This window comes from Moschus berezovskii, chromosome 6 (assembly GCF_049115385.1).
Source record: "Moschus berezovskii isolate FMDL1 chromosome 6, NW_MosBer_1.0, whole genome shotgun sequence".
In the NCBI taxonomy this organism is placed as follows: domain Eukaryota; kingdom Metazoa; phylum Chordata; class Mammalia; order Artiodactyla; family Moschidae; genus Moschus; species Moschus berezovskii.
The window spans coordinates 53,836,549-53,850,200 of NC_142465.1; the positions used below are offsets into that span (position 1 = coordinate 53,836,549).

Genomic DNA, 13,652 nt, shown 5'->3' on the forward strand with positions numbered 1-13,652 from the left:
GCATAGTACAGTTTAGCCCAGTATGGTTTCCAACTTTCATTTTGTATGCTGGCCTCATTTAAAAAAAAAACTCACTTTCCTCTCTTTAATAGGAAAAGAATTCTAAATATTATAATTACACCCTCTCTATCAATGGGAAGGCACGGAAGCATGGTGAAAACTACAGTGTGGACTACCTGACAGATGTCTTGGTGAGTTACTGAAGCTCTGTCCTTGCAATTTAGCTCTTGTTTAACTGAAGATTCTGCCTCAGAAACCTTTGGTTATATTTGTTCACTTTGAGTGTAATGAATAATAACTTGATCTAACTGCTGAAGAATATTTTCAGCTGGTTAAAGCTTCCTGAGAGTGTTTTTCTTTGTAATTAAGCCAGGCTCAGATCTAGTGTTTTTGAAATTCCAACAGCAAATCCCTGTTCCAAAGGCTAATCTCTAATACTGTGGAGATTACTTTGAAGAGGTTTTACACTGTAAGGGTTCCTACTCTTGACCCCAGTTATACTCACAGGCTGCAGGATGACAGCTTCATCATGAGGGTAAGGGGATAGAGGCAGGGAAGTTCTTCAGGCATTGAGTATTATATATTAAAAAAAATACTGAGACAGGAACACGAATTTGGGACTCTCCTGTCTAAGATGGTTCTAATGACAACCCCCCATAGGGCATTCACCAAGTACTTCGAGCTGGTACTAAGCAATAAATAAAGCAAAATCCCCGATTCTATGGGAGGTCACCTTTTAGGGGTAGATTTATTTACACATATGTGTGTTGTCTTGTTAGATGGTGATGAGTTAGAGCAATAAGGCAGAGGATGGAAGATACTTAGTATTTAAGCAAAATCCTAAAGGAGATGAGAATGAGCTATACAGATGAGCGGAGAGTGCCACAGGCAAAGGAAGCAAAAAGTGTGAAGGTGTTGAGGCAGGGGTGTGCCTGGCGTGTTGGAGAAACCACAGAGTTTCTGACGGGGCTGAAGTAAAGTTAGATGGGTGGGATGATGATAGGAAATTGACAGTGTCTTTCGAGTTTCATGTTGGGAATAAATGAAGATGTAAATCGACTAGAACAATTAAATACATAGCATGTATGTATGTGGGAAGCTTTGATTTTCATAAACTGTCTCCAGAGAAGCAAATGAAAAATTTAAGTCCAGATAAATTAAAACCCTGGTGTGGCATATTTGGACTTAGTATTATTCACTTAGCTTAACTTCAGCTGGCATAACTTAGGATATCCTATCTACTCTCTTGACCCCAGCATTTTTGTAAGATTATTGTAACTTAATTCACTTTTCCCACTATTGTGAATTAGGTTGACTCTTTTTTATATTCATTAAAGCATCAAATGTATATGCTCTGAGCTGCATTAATATAAATTAATACTAAAATGGCCGAATTATCCTTTTTTTCTTCATGGGAGGCATAACAACTTTTAGGTCATGTAAAATCATCAGAGTCCTAATTGCTTTCTTAAGGAAAGCGTTAGTTGCTCAGTTGTGTTTGACTCTTGGAGACCCCAGGGACTGTGGCCTGCCAGGTTCCCCTGTCCATGGGGATTCTCCAGGCAAGAACAGTGGCCTGGGTTGCCATTTCCTTCTCCAGCTTTCTTAAGAACGGGTGTGCTTTTCAGTATTTTCATGCGTTTGCCTGAAAGCTAGATGATTTGTTCCAGCAACACGCTTGCAAGTGACTGTGACATAGATTGCGTGCCACAACTGGGAGAAAGCTCATAGGACCCTGCACCCCTTTCACCAGAGAACAGATACTTATCTAGGCCTCAGCTGTTGGGTAGGGTGAGAGGTGACCAATCTTTCTATGCGTCAGGCCAATGTCTCCTTGGACTTCCTGGACTACAAGTCCAACTCCGAGCCATTCTTCATGATGATCTCCACCCCAGCGCCTCATTCACCATGGACGGCTGCACCTCAATACCAAAATGCCTTCCAGAACATCTTTGCACCAAGAAACAAGAACTTCAACATCCATGGAACGGTAACTTCCCCTCAGCCGTGCATCAAGCCAGGCTCGATGTGATTAAGTGTATAATACACTGGTCAGGAAGCCTTTGAGTCGTGTAGTTGGCCTTCCTTCCCAATCTTTCCGAGGTAATTGTGCCTGTCTCTAGTACACTAGGTAGTAAACACGTGCTTCAGAAGTCCAGGTAAGTTTCCTGCCACGCACCCAGTGAGCAACTCGAGAGTCCACGGGGAGTGGCAGAGAAATGCTGGCTTTCCTGCCTACAGTCCCTGCTGGTAACCTCCATGCTGGCTCTCCTGCCCGGCAGTGGCCGAGACGTGTCCCTTGGGACTGACTGGGGCCTGCAGCAGTCTCCGCTGGGTGGAGGCATAGGAAAAAGAGTGGTGACGCAGTATAGTGTGATTGGAAAGGGAAGTTGGATAGAGAAATGAACCAGCGCAAGGAGTGTAATAAAGGGCTGTGACCTAAATGCTGTTTGCCTCCAGTGCCACTCACCCTTCCCTCAGTCCAGGAGATAGGCACTTCACTGGTTTGAAGACTGAAGTCTGCTACCACCTCATGCTTGTTTCCCTGAAGTCTTAGGTACTCGTGAGGTGGTAGAAAGAATGAGTCTTGGAGTTAGATTCAGTACTACCGCTTTCTAACTGAGTGACCTGACGGTTAGTAAGATGCTTAACTTCCACTTTTCCCTCTGAAGTTGGGGATCCTGACCTCTCATGCAACTCTTGAATGGATTAAAGTTGTTGTTGTCGTTCAGTTGCTCAGTCATGTCTGACTCTTTGCGACCCCATGGACTGCAGCATGCCAGGCTTCCCTGTCCTTCACCGTCTCCCGGAGCTTGCTCAAACTCAAGTCCATTGAGTTGGTGATGCCATCCAACCATCTCATCCTCCTGTCATTCCCTTCTCCTCCTGCCTTCAATCTTTCCCAGGATTGGGGTCTTTTCAAATGAGTTGGCTCTTCACATCAGGTGGCTAAAATATTGGAGCTTCAGCATCAGTCCTTCCAATGAATGTTTACAGTTAATTTCCTTTAGGGTTGACAGGTTTGATCTCCTTGCTGTCCAGGGGACTCTCAAGAGTCTGTATATAGAAACATTTAGCACGTTGCCTGGCACATGGTAGGCTGTGCCTGCTGTGTATGATGTTAAAACTGAGTGAACTGAGTTTTAAACCAAAGGGCTGGTCTCTCTCTGTTCCAAAAGAAGTTCATACAAGCTCCCATGGCTAAATAAGGTTAGCAACATAAGGTTAAATAAGTCACTGTGCTACAGAATTTCTCAGTTATTCATGTTCTAACATGAATTTGCAATATGAGAACATGCTGTATAGCATTTTTCAAGCATATTAACTAAAGAAGACTGAGGATCACAGTTTGCATGGTGGCAGCCTAGGGTTGTATGAATAGGGAGGAGAAAATCAAAAGTATTTGGTAATTTTTTTAAAAAACTTCTTTATTTAAATGAGAAGAAGCCTCTAGATATGGATTTGAAGTTTTAGAAAAGTGCTATGATAACGTTTTTTTCCCAAGGTCTGAGTATGATCTATCTATACCTTAGGTAGGAAGATAGAGGGGAATGGAATGATGACTTATTAGGCAAAACTTAGAGGAGGATAAAGTTAGTATTTAACCTTTTGTAGTTTGAGTAGTAGACTCAAGCACAGATTCCAAGTTACAAATGTAATCTAGTCAGTTTCCAGTATCTTTCTGCTTGGAAGGATCCCAGGCCTTCTGCTGTTAGGGAGGGGTTGGGAAGAAGCTAAAAAATGAGTGATAATTTGCAGAATTTTTTTTTCTTCTTACAAACACAGAGAAGGGAGGTGGGAGAGGGCGGCGGAGGGAAAATCTGAAGTTGCTCAAACAGGCTCCAGTTAGTTCCTTTTTGCTCAAGTATCAAGTGATCCTTTTATCTACTCCAGTACTTTGACTCTGGTGACTTGGGCGCTAACTTTTTTTTTTTTCTTTTAAATTTTAGAACAAGCACTGGTTAATTCGGCAAGCCAAGACCCCAATGACTAATTCTTCAATACAGTTTTTAGATAATGCATTTAGGAAAAGGTAAGAACTGATCCTTCCTCAGTCTGGGTGGTCTTTGAGGACCCTCAGAAGCAACCCGTGAATAGGGGACTGCACCATGTGGTTATCTGTGAGAAAAAAATCAGAGCTTAGCAAGTTGGTGGGAGAGACTCTGATAGGAGGTCTCTGCATTTAGCAGTAAGGTAGCCTTTGGCCCTCAGGACTGATTAAACAGTCCATTTTTCTGACTTGTTAAAATGTTGCAAATTGGAGCCATTTGGTTGAAATTTTTCTTTTCACTACCTCTAAAGAAAATTGCTGGAGAAGGAAATGGCAACCCACTCCAGTGTTCTTGCCTGGAGAATCCCAGGGACGGGGGAGCCTGGTGGGCTTCTGTCTGTGGGGTCACACAGAGTCGGACACGACTGAAGTGACTTAGCAACAACAACAGCAAAGAAAATTACATAAGACTCAAAGGCTTAGACTAGAGCAAAATATCTGCCTTTGCTGTTTTGCGTTTTCGAGAAAATTTTTTTAAGTCAGGTTTCGAAAAGTGCGTTACTTTCTCTTGAGGTGTATTTAGTTTTAGACGAGGAATTGGCGGACTTCTTCTGTGAAGAGGCAGACAGTAAATATTCCAGGCTTGTAGGCCATCTCGTGTCTGTTGCTGATGCTCACCTCTGCTGTCGGAGTGCAAAGCAGCCCTGGACAATACGAGAATGAATGAACACATGACTGTGTTCCAATAAAACTTCATATAAAAGCAGCCAACAAGTTGTCGTTTCGGGGGTGTAGAGTTTCAGATTCGCAAGGTGAAAACGTTCTGGAGATTGGTTTCACTCTGTGAATAGACTGAACCCTGCTGACCTATCCACAGATTGTTAAGACTAATATTTTATGTCTTGTACCACAGTTGAAAACAGGAAGAAAGTGGTCAAGCTTTGACCCATGACTATAGTTTGCTGACCTCTTTTAGTCCATTAAACTGTTGCAGCACAGGTCTAGCTGAATTCATCTCTGTCAATCAGTGCTGATTTGACAAATTTGCCTTCTGGTAGTGGGTTTGTTTTTTTTTTTTTTTTTAACTTGAAGGATAATTGCTTTACAATATTGTGTTGGTGTCCGCCATACATCAACACCAATAGTCTTTCATTCTCGTCCAGTCTTGATAAATAATAAAGCTGTTTTTTAAAAAGCCTAATTTATTTCTGTGGAATCAGTTAAATTTGGAGTGTTCTAGAATTTTCTAATCTATGTTTTGCAATGAAAGGAAAGGAAATGTGGGATGGGAGCTTTCGGGGAGGAGTGGCTTTGAGGGCTTTCTTTGGGAGGGGGTTTGGGGGCTTGTTGGGACTTGGCTTTTGCTGTTTGGACAAGATGGCAGTACCTCAGCCCTTTGTCTCTGAGGTGCTGTTGCTGCCCTCTGTTCACATTCAGGTGGCAGACTCTGCTCTCAGTGGATGACCTCGTGGAGAAGCTGGTCAAGCGATTGGAGTTCAATGGGGAACTCAACAACACCTACATCTTTTATACCTCAGACAACGGCTATCACACAGGTAAGGGGCAGACCATGACCTTGGTGAAGTGCCTTTCCGTTCTCACCCAATCAGTAGCGCTGGCTGGGAGCTTCTGTCCTTTTGCAGTGGTGAACAGGCCAGAGGGAGGGTCTTGCCCTCAGGGCTCCTCTGGTTAGAAGGCCAGCTCATTCCCGTGGGGAGAGACCCAGTTTCATTACTTGCTATTTCACAGGCTAAATTACGTGGTGTCCTAAGGAGTCTAAGCAGAGATTAAGCTTGATGGGTTGGAGGCAGGCTTTATGAAAGAGGTGAGAAATTGAACTTGATTTAAAGGATAAGCAGATCTTAGAGAATAGGGGTATGACATTTTACACAGGAAGACCAAGAGAGGGTTGCCTTGGGGAAAAACTTCCTTGTGAAATTAGGTTTTTGGTGTGTGTGGTTCTTCTTTTGTGGCTTTTGTCTTTTCACAACTGCAGGATGAGTCAGTCCTGTGTCCTTGACTTTCATCCTTTCTACTTGGACCTTCTCTAACTAAAAATCAGTGTTTTCTTCTTTCTCCCCTCTTAAATTTCCTAAACTTGAAGGTAATTAATTAATCTGATATTTGCACAGGAGCAGATTGATTAGCCTTTTCATGTGTTACTGTGAATATTTTTAAACAGTCAAAGTAAAGACTAGTGAATTAACTTTCGTTGTCTAGCTTTAATTTTCAGTGACACGGGGCCAGTCTTTTGAATTCCTCATTCCTTCCGCATGTTTCTTTTTTAGCTGGAAGTTTCTGAAGGCACTCCAGACATTGTGATTCCATACGTCAACACTTGGTTGTGCATCTGATTAGTTGATTACGTATCAGAACCTACATAAAATCCACACGCTACCTTTACTTTTTATGTGTCGTAAGGCTGTCTTTTGCCCCTGATTTATTGGACAAACTGGTTTTTTGTCCTTTAGACTATCACATTCTAGATGTGGCTGATTGCATATGTGATAACTTGTTTATCTATACTCAGCATTTTCTATAGATTGATAGTTAGATCTAGAGTCTTAATAGAAATGCATGTTTTTCAACAAGAATGCTCTTATTGATGCTGCTGTGTACTTCTTAGTGCTTCACATCATGAAGCCCAGGTGTCTGGTTGCCTCACTTTAGAGATGCTGTTTCTGTGAATCTGAGCTCCTCCTATGAACCTCTTGTGGCTGGAACTTCCATTGATGATTGTGCTTAAATCGGTTCCCTCAGAAACTGCAAAATTTGACTTCGTAACTCTGTCCTTCCTTTTGAATTTACTAGCTGGAATTCCTCAGGAAGTTTTGTTCCTTTATTTAACAGCTTTTAGACTAACTTCATTCAGTTTGTGATCAGGTGGAATGTCATATATAAATAATGTATATTTGTGCTTCAATACTTTCTAGTCATTCCTTTTGTTGTATTTGCCTATTTAAGGCCAGGGAGTTCCTCTGGACATTTATTTAAAGAAGATGAGCTCATTGTTTCCTGCCTTGTAGTAATTAGAGACCCTGGGGGATTTAAGCTCTTCTGTAAGACACCATAATTAGTAAAACAAGGCTATTTTTGATTTTTACTGTTGATTGAATGAATGGATGCATGAGAGACATTTCTATCTTGGTTCCATCTTTACCCTATGCATTTTTTTTTTCCAGGACAGTTTTCTTTGCCAATAGACAAAAGACAGCTGTATGAGTTTGATATCAAAGTTCCACTTTTGGTTCGAGGGCCTGGGATCAAACCAAATCAGACAAGCAAGGTAGGTTTCTGATACGGTGATGCTGTGTACAGGCAGTATTTGCCTGAGAAAAGAAAGCTTTTCCTCCCTAGAGGAGACCTGTTCTGTTTCTCTTCCTTTGAGGATAAAGGCTGATTGGCTTAAGATTTTACAAGTGTATTTATAAGCTTTGCAAACGGTGATTCTTATTTCTTTTTTTTTTAATTGAAGTATACTTGATATACAATATTCTGTAAGTTCAGGGGTACAGTACAGTGATTCACAGTTTTTAAAGGCCAAGGCCCATTGAGTTATCTGTAAATATTGGCTGTATGTCTTGCATTGTACAGTATATCCTGTGTTGTACCGTATATCCGTGTAGCTTATTTCACACCTAATACTTCATACCTTTTAATCTTCCATTCCTGCATTTCTCCTCCCCTTCGGTAACCACTAGTTTGTTCTCTGTGTCTGTATCTGTTCTCCATATCCATGTTTTGTTTTATTTGGTAGTTTGTTGTATTTGCTAGATTTCACAAATAAGTGATATCTTACAGTATTTGTCTTTCACTGTCTGACATATAATAACAGTAAACTGCTGGCCACCCACTCTTCGCTGTATTTTCCCCTTATATATGTATCACATCAGCGTGAATAGCTTTCACTTACCTCTTTACGTGTTGACTGCACTTCCCCAGGGTGCTCATTAAAACTACCTCCTGAAAGTGAAAGGCTCAACATGTAGAAAGTTTTGGATTGAATCACTTGGACTGGACTAGAAAGCCTGTCTCTGCTTTTTTTTTTCTCCCTCAAATTCACAATGAGTCTTGAGAGGCAGCCCAGACTGGAGCCCACAGCCCTGTAGAGCAAGGCTCCTCAGGCTTTGTTGTGTGTGTGGATCCCCTGGGGGCCTTGTTGACATGCAGATTCTGATTCTGCATTCCAGCCTGCTCCCAGGTATTCCCGGCTGATGTCCACCTGGTCTGAGCTCCCTCTGTATATAAGGCTACAGAAAGCCTGTCTTATGAGACTTTAGTCCCTCTCTGTGGGACTCTTCCTTACTAATGCCTTTCTGCTTTACTGATTCTCTTTCCTAAAACTGTCATAAAGGATCACATTCTTCTTTTGTTACCATTTCCATCTGGTTTCATACTTGGTTTTAATACTGAGGCAGATGATGGGCACCTTGATCCAAACTCTTTGGTCTAACCTTGAGAGAGAAGAATTGATAGGCTGTACCAGTTACGTATACCGTCTTCCTGGATAGCACAGTTTCAGTCCCAGCTCTGTGAGACAGACAAAAGAAAACAAGAAAATGGATCATTTAAGCTAAAATTGGAAGATAGGCCAGCATTTCTAGGTATTCTGGGTACTTGAATTTAATTTGAGGGTTTAATGCTTACTTTGTTTAAATGTCTGCCATTTACTTGTTTCCTCTCACAATGCTCTTGATTGGAATTCTGTTAAAATTCTCTCAGAAACTTAAAGTGACCTTCATAACTGCCTTCTGAATTTTCTTTTTCTCTCAAGACCCACATTTCTAAAGCCAGTCACTTTCCACTACAAATCCATTATCCTCTAAACGGACATCTCCTTTCAAGAGAGGTGGGCAAGTTTGGAAGACCATTCAACCATAAAAGCTTCTTCTGGGTGTTGGGAGTGTATTGAGGAGGCACATCTGTAGCCATGTGTGTGTCCCAGGAAGAGGGCTATTGGGACTATGTCTGTGCAAGGAGGGACCTGATGAGCACAGATGTCAGCCAGCTGCCCAGAAAACAGACTGTTCCTTTTTTCTTCAAGTTGACAGTGGCACTGAATGTTAAAATCAGAAACTTCACCTTCTGTAAGTCATTTAAGTGAAACTGGGTCCTGGGAAGCCATTTCAATAATAATAACCTTTATTGAATACTTAGGATGGAACAGGTGCTGTTCCAAGTGTTACTACCTGTATCAACTCACTTAACCTTCACAGCCTTTTGAGATATGAATACAGTTATCCCCATTTTATAGACGAGGAAACTGAGGTTCAGTGATTTGCCCAAGATGGTGTAGCTAAAGAATAGCAGAGCCCTGCATTTGAACTCTGGCAGTCTGGCTGATGTACACTTAACCAGAATTCATACACTCAACCATGACTACAGTTCAGACAGGTATCTTCCTGTGCCAGCACACTACACGAGGAGCCTGGGAGTCACAGCAGGAGCTGTCATTGGAAGATTAATTCTTAACTCCCTGGGTCAAGGGGGAGCTAGATGCTTGAGCTACATTCATCAGCGAAAGCCTCTGAGGCATTTAGGCAAAGACTCAGGTATTGGAAGGCTTCAGTCATGCAGAGATCTGTGGGAGGGCGTCCTCAGCAGCAGGACAGTGCATGTGAAGGCAGAGAGGAGAATGAGCTCAGCTGGTTCAAGGGCAGAAGGTGGCAGTTGTGCTGAACCCCTTTCACTTCCTACCCAGACCAGACGTCTCTCTCACCCCTTACCTTTGCACAGCTGGCCGCTTCTGCCTGCATGCCCACCTCATGCCCCTTTCACCTGGCTAAGTTAATGTCCTCCGGGGCTTTGGTTTAGGGCTCTTCTCTGGGACATCAAGGTAGATACCTGCCCCACAGAGAGTGGGTGCCTTTCCCAGGTTCCCAGCTGGCCTCACACTTAACACACCTGACTGAGTTTGTCTTTTTGACTCCAGGAGTCCCTACTTGAGAGGTATTATCCAAACTTAGACTACCCAGCCCTTAGTGGGAGTTTGGGATTAGCAGATGTAAGCAATTGCTTATGCAGTGAATAAACAAGGACCCACTGTATAGCACAGGGGCCTCTCCTCAATGTTCTGTAATAACCTAAATGGGAAAAGAATTTGAAAAAGAATAGATACATGTATTTATATAACTGAATCACTTTGCTGTACACCTGAAACTAACACAGCATTGTTAACTATACTCCAATATAAAACAAACAATTTTAAAAAGGTCCTATTATGTAGTCTAGGGAACTACATTCAATATCCTATGATATACCATAATGGAAAAGAATATTTTTTTAACAATGTATCTCTGTATGTGCATAACTGAATCACCTTACTGTACATCAGAAATTAATATACTAAGTCAGCTGTACTTCAATGAAAAAAAGAATACCTAGCTCTTAACGTACAATGGTGGACATCCAAGTTGTGTGAATGGATATTACCAAGGTTACACAGTAAGTGACAGAACCAAGTCTGAAAGTTAACTGTTTTCAAAAATCCATGGGTTTGGTGGTCCGGTGGTTGGTACTTGGTGCTTTCACTGTCAAGGACCTGGGTTCCATCCCAGGTCAGGGCAGTAAGATCCCACAAGCCATGCAGTACAGCCAACAAAAGAAAATCACCATGGTTTATGACATTCTGTGCTGAGGTTGTGGTGTGAGAAGTATGAAATAGCCAACTCCCGTCTAACACAGTGTGTCCGCGATGGTGATTCATCCTGTGCTGGCAGCGCAGTTGTCTCAGTGCAGGTTCTGTGTGAGGGTCACAGGCTGGTGAGTTGGGCATAATGAGCTGAGCTGGCAACAGCCTGGTGGCCAGAACAGGGCACATTTGAGCAGTGGATTTCTCTTTGTGTTGGCTGGTGAGGAGAGCAGGGGCAGGTGGTATGGGCGGATGCCAAGCACTGGCTGTTGCGGTCTTCTCCTCTGGCTAGACATTAACCTAGCTTCAGATTTGGTGGTGGAAGTTCTTCAAAAGGGCTTTAAGAAAGGAACATGTTGGTAGGAAGATGGAAATGACAGCATGATTCAGGGGAAATGGAGCTGAACAGGGAGTCAGGAGAACCACTTACTGGCTTTAAGACTTTGGTTAGACAGCCTTGGATGCCCATGTGAAATTGGAAAGATGCGAAGTGTGAATTCTCTAGTGTCACTAGGTCTCATCCCAGCTTACTCCTTGTTAGGGAAGTGGGGGATGAGGGGCAAATGAGGGGAAGCAGCCCAAGATGTGTCAAGTTCTCTGCTTTCAGTGCTACTCACGCCATGGATTTGGGGTGTTTCCAGTCTTCTTTTGAAAGCCTTATATGAACTCTTAAAAACATCAGGGCTTAAATGTCTGTTCAGAGTCCTTCTGGGAGCCCTTATTCTTTTAGGTAGTTCTGCAGCACTGACCTTCTAGACCTAAAAAACAAGTAGGTTCAAGACATGATATCCCTCGATCTCATGCCTCAGTTTTTTCGGGCCTTTTATTTGATCAAAATGTCTATATACTTAAATTCTAGGACTATTCCCAAATAAATTGTGAGGCTGTGATTTACGGACTGATTTACTTGGTCTTGTCAGAACCTTTTCTGTTCCAGTGCATAAATGAATCTTTAGGTTTAAAAGCAGTACCATTTTAGGAACTTTAAATGCTAATGTTTCTAGACATCCTTATGGTGATGGGCTCACAGTATCCATTGTAATTCTTGGCTGTATAAAAACCAGAGGTAGGTATAATTCTCTCAAATTCTTCAGTTACACTTGGTATCTGCTAGAAGTCTCCCATCTCCTAACATTGTATGCTAATTTTGAGACTCTACTTCTTAGTCAAATAAAACCCAGTAGTCAAAACTCCATCATTTTTAGGGAAGATGTGATTACGTAGACACTTGGAAAGAAAGCGTCCTGGGGATGGTGTTCATGGTACTTGCGCTGAATCTTAGCGACTTGGTTTGTTCTGGATCTTGCAGACCTTATCCCCCACCCCCATCTCCCCGTATTCCCCCCGCACCACACACACAGCAGACTGCCACTAGAGGGCATTCCCACCCCTAGCTGATGTCTGGAGAGGCTGTTTTTGCTGAGCCAGGCAAGTCACTGTTTTATGTGTCTGTCCATTTTATTATTTGGGGGCCTTGGACATGTTAATAATACCTGTGGGACTGGCTTCATTCATGTTCTGGACATCATTGAACATATGTCAGTCACATTTTGAAGTCTTGCTGCAGTTATCTGATTCTGGACGTGGTATCTCTGCTCGTCTGTCTTTTCGTGCCATGGTCTCTTTCATATTCAGACTCACTCTTGTTGACTGTCTCCTAAGCTGCTCGATCTTCCTGGGGGACTTGAAACCAGGAAAGATATCTCCCAACACCAGGGCTTGTGTAATCCCCAGAGACGTAGTTTTTGTGTTTTTTATCCTCACTAACATATGGATTGCTTTTCCTGAGTTGCCTGCTACTGAAGGGTAATTTCCAACAGCTGCAGAGTTACACTAATTGATTCAGAGCCAGGATATGTATATTACTCTGCCCTCCAGGAGCCATCACTCCTTCTCCAGGAGCCAGCAAACCTGGCTGCTACTCAGAAGATGTCTTCTTGCCTTTTGTGTCTGTACTTTTGGTGTTGTTTTTAAATTAAAAGTAGCAGAATTAGTTGGGGTTTTTTTTTAATCCCCTTTTGGCTTCTCCTGAGATGACTTTTCTCTAAAGTTTTCTTGACTGGTATTTATTTCTGGTAAATGACAGCTTTTCCAGTGACAGGCTGCTAACTGTGTTTCAGTTACTTCTCTTTGGTTTCCTCATCTGTGAAATGGGGGAAATACTGCTTCGTGCATGCTCAGTCCCTAAGTCGTGTCTGATTCTTTGCGACCCCATGGACTGTAACCCACCAGGCTCCTCTGTCCATGGGATTTACCAGATAAGAATACTGGAGTGGGATGCCATTTCCTTCTGCAGGGGATCTTCCCCACCCAAGGGTTGAACCTGCATCTCCTGTATTGGCAGGTGGGTTCTTTACTGCCAAGCCACCAGGGAAGCTCCTAGAATCGTGGCGAGGCTTAAATGAGGATATGCATTAGGAACTGGCCCAGGGTAGGTACTTGGTGAACATTAGTTCCTTTCATTTCCCTGGATTTTCTGATCACTCCAAGGCTTTTTCTAGCCTGTGACCATGTGACTTCTAGACCTATGCCCTCTGCTACAAAAGTTCATGTTATTGTTGAGCCAGAACATATATGGGATAGTCAAGACTGAGATGCAGAATACCAGATTTCAAATAATTGGTTTAACATTTTTTATAAAGTAAAATTTCATCATTTTTTATTGCTTGTACGTTAAATAGTAATATTTAAACACTTGCAGTAAATTTTACCTCTTTTTTTTTCTACTTTAGTGTGATCATTGAAAGTGAGAGTGTTAGTTGCTCAATCATGTCCAGCTCTATGCGATCCCATGAATTGTACCCCATCAGGCTCCTCTGTCCATGGTATTTCCCAGACAAGAATACTGGAGTGGGTAGCCATTTCCTTCTCCAGGGGATCTTCCCAACCCAGGGATAGAACCTGGGTCTCTGCATCGCAGGCAAATTCTTTACCGTCTGAGCCACTAGGGTGGTCACTAGACAATTTTAAGTTACATATATGACTCCTGTTCTGTCCCCTATTGGACTGTGCGGGTTTAGACCTGGTAGA

At 42.5% G+C, this 13,652-nt stretch overlaps 1 protein-coding gene across 1 annotated transcript in view; it reads left to right on the forward strand.

The window, feature by feature from the left end:
* Nucleotides 1-13,652, forward strand: part of GNS (glucosamine (N-acetyl)-6-sulfatase) — a 54,246-nt gene that overhangs the window by 19,160 nt on the left and 21,434 nt on the right. Inside the window, exons 5-9 of the mRNA XM_055394605.2 lie at nt 93-191; nt 1,823-1,990; nt 3,951-4,033; nt 5,429-5,547; nt 7,174-7,277. Coding sequence (XP_055250580.1) covers nt 93-191; nt 1,823-1,990; nt 3,951-4,033; nt 5,429-5,547; nt 7,174-7,277 — 573 coding nt within the window. The remainder of the gene's footprint in view (nt 1-92; nt 192-1,822; nt 1,991-3,950; nt 4,034-5,428; nt 5,548-7,173; nt 7,278-13,652) is intronic.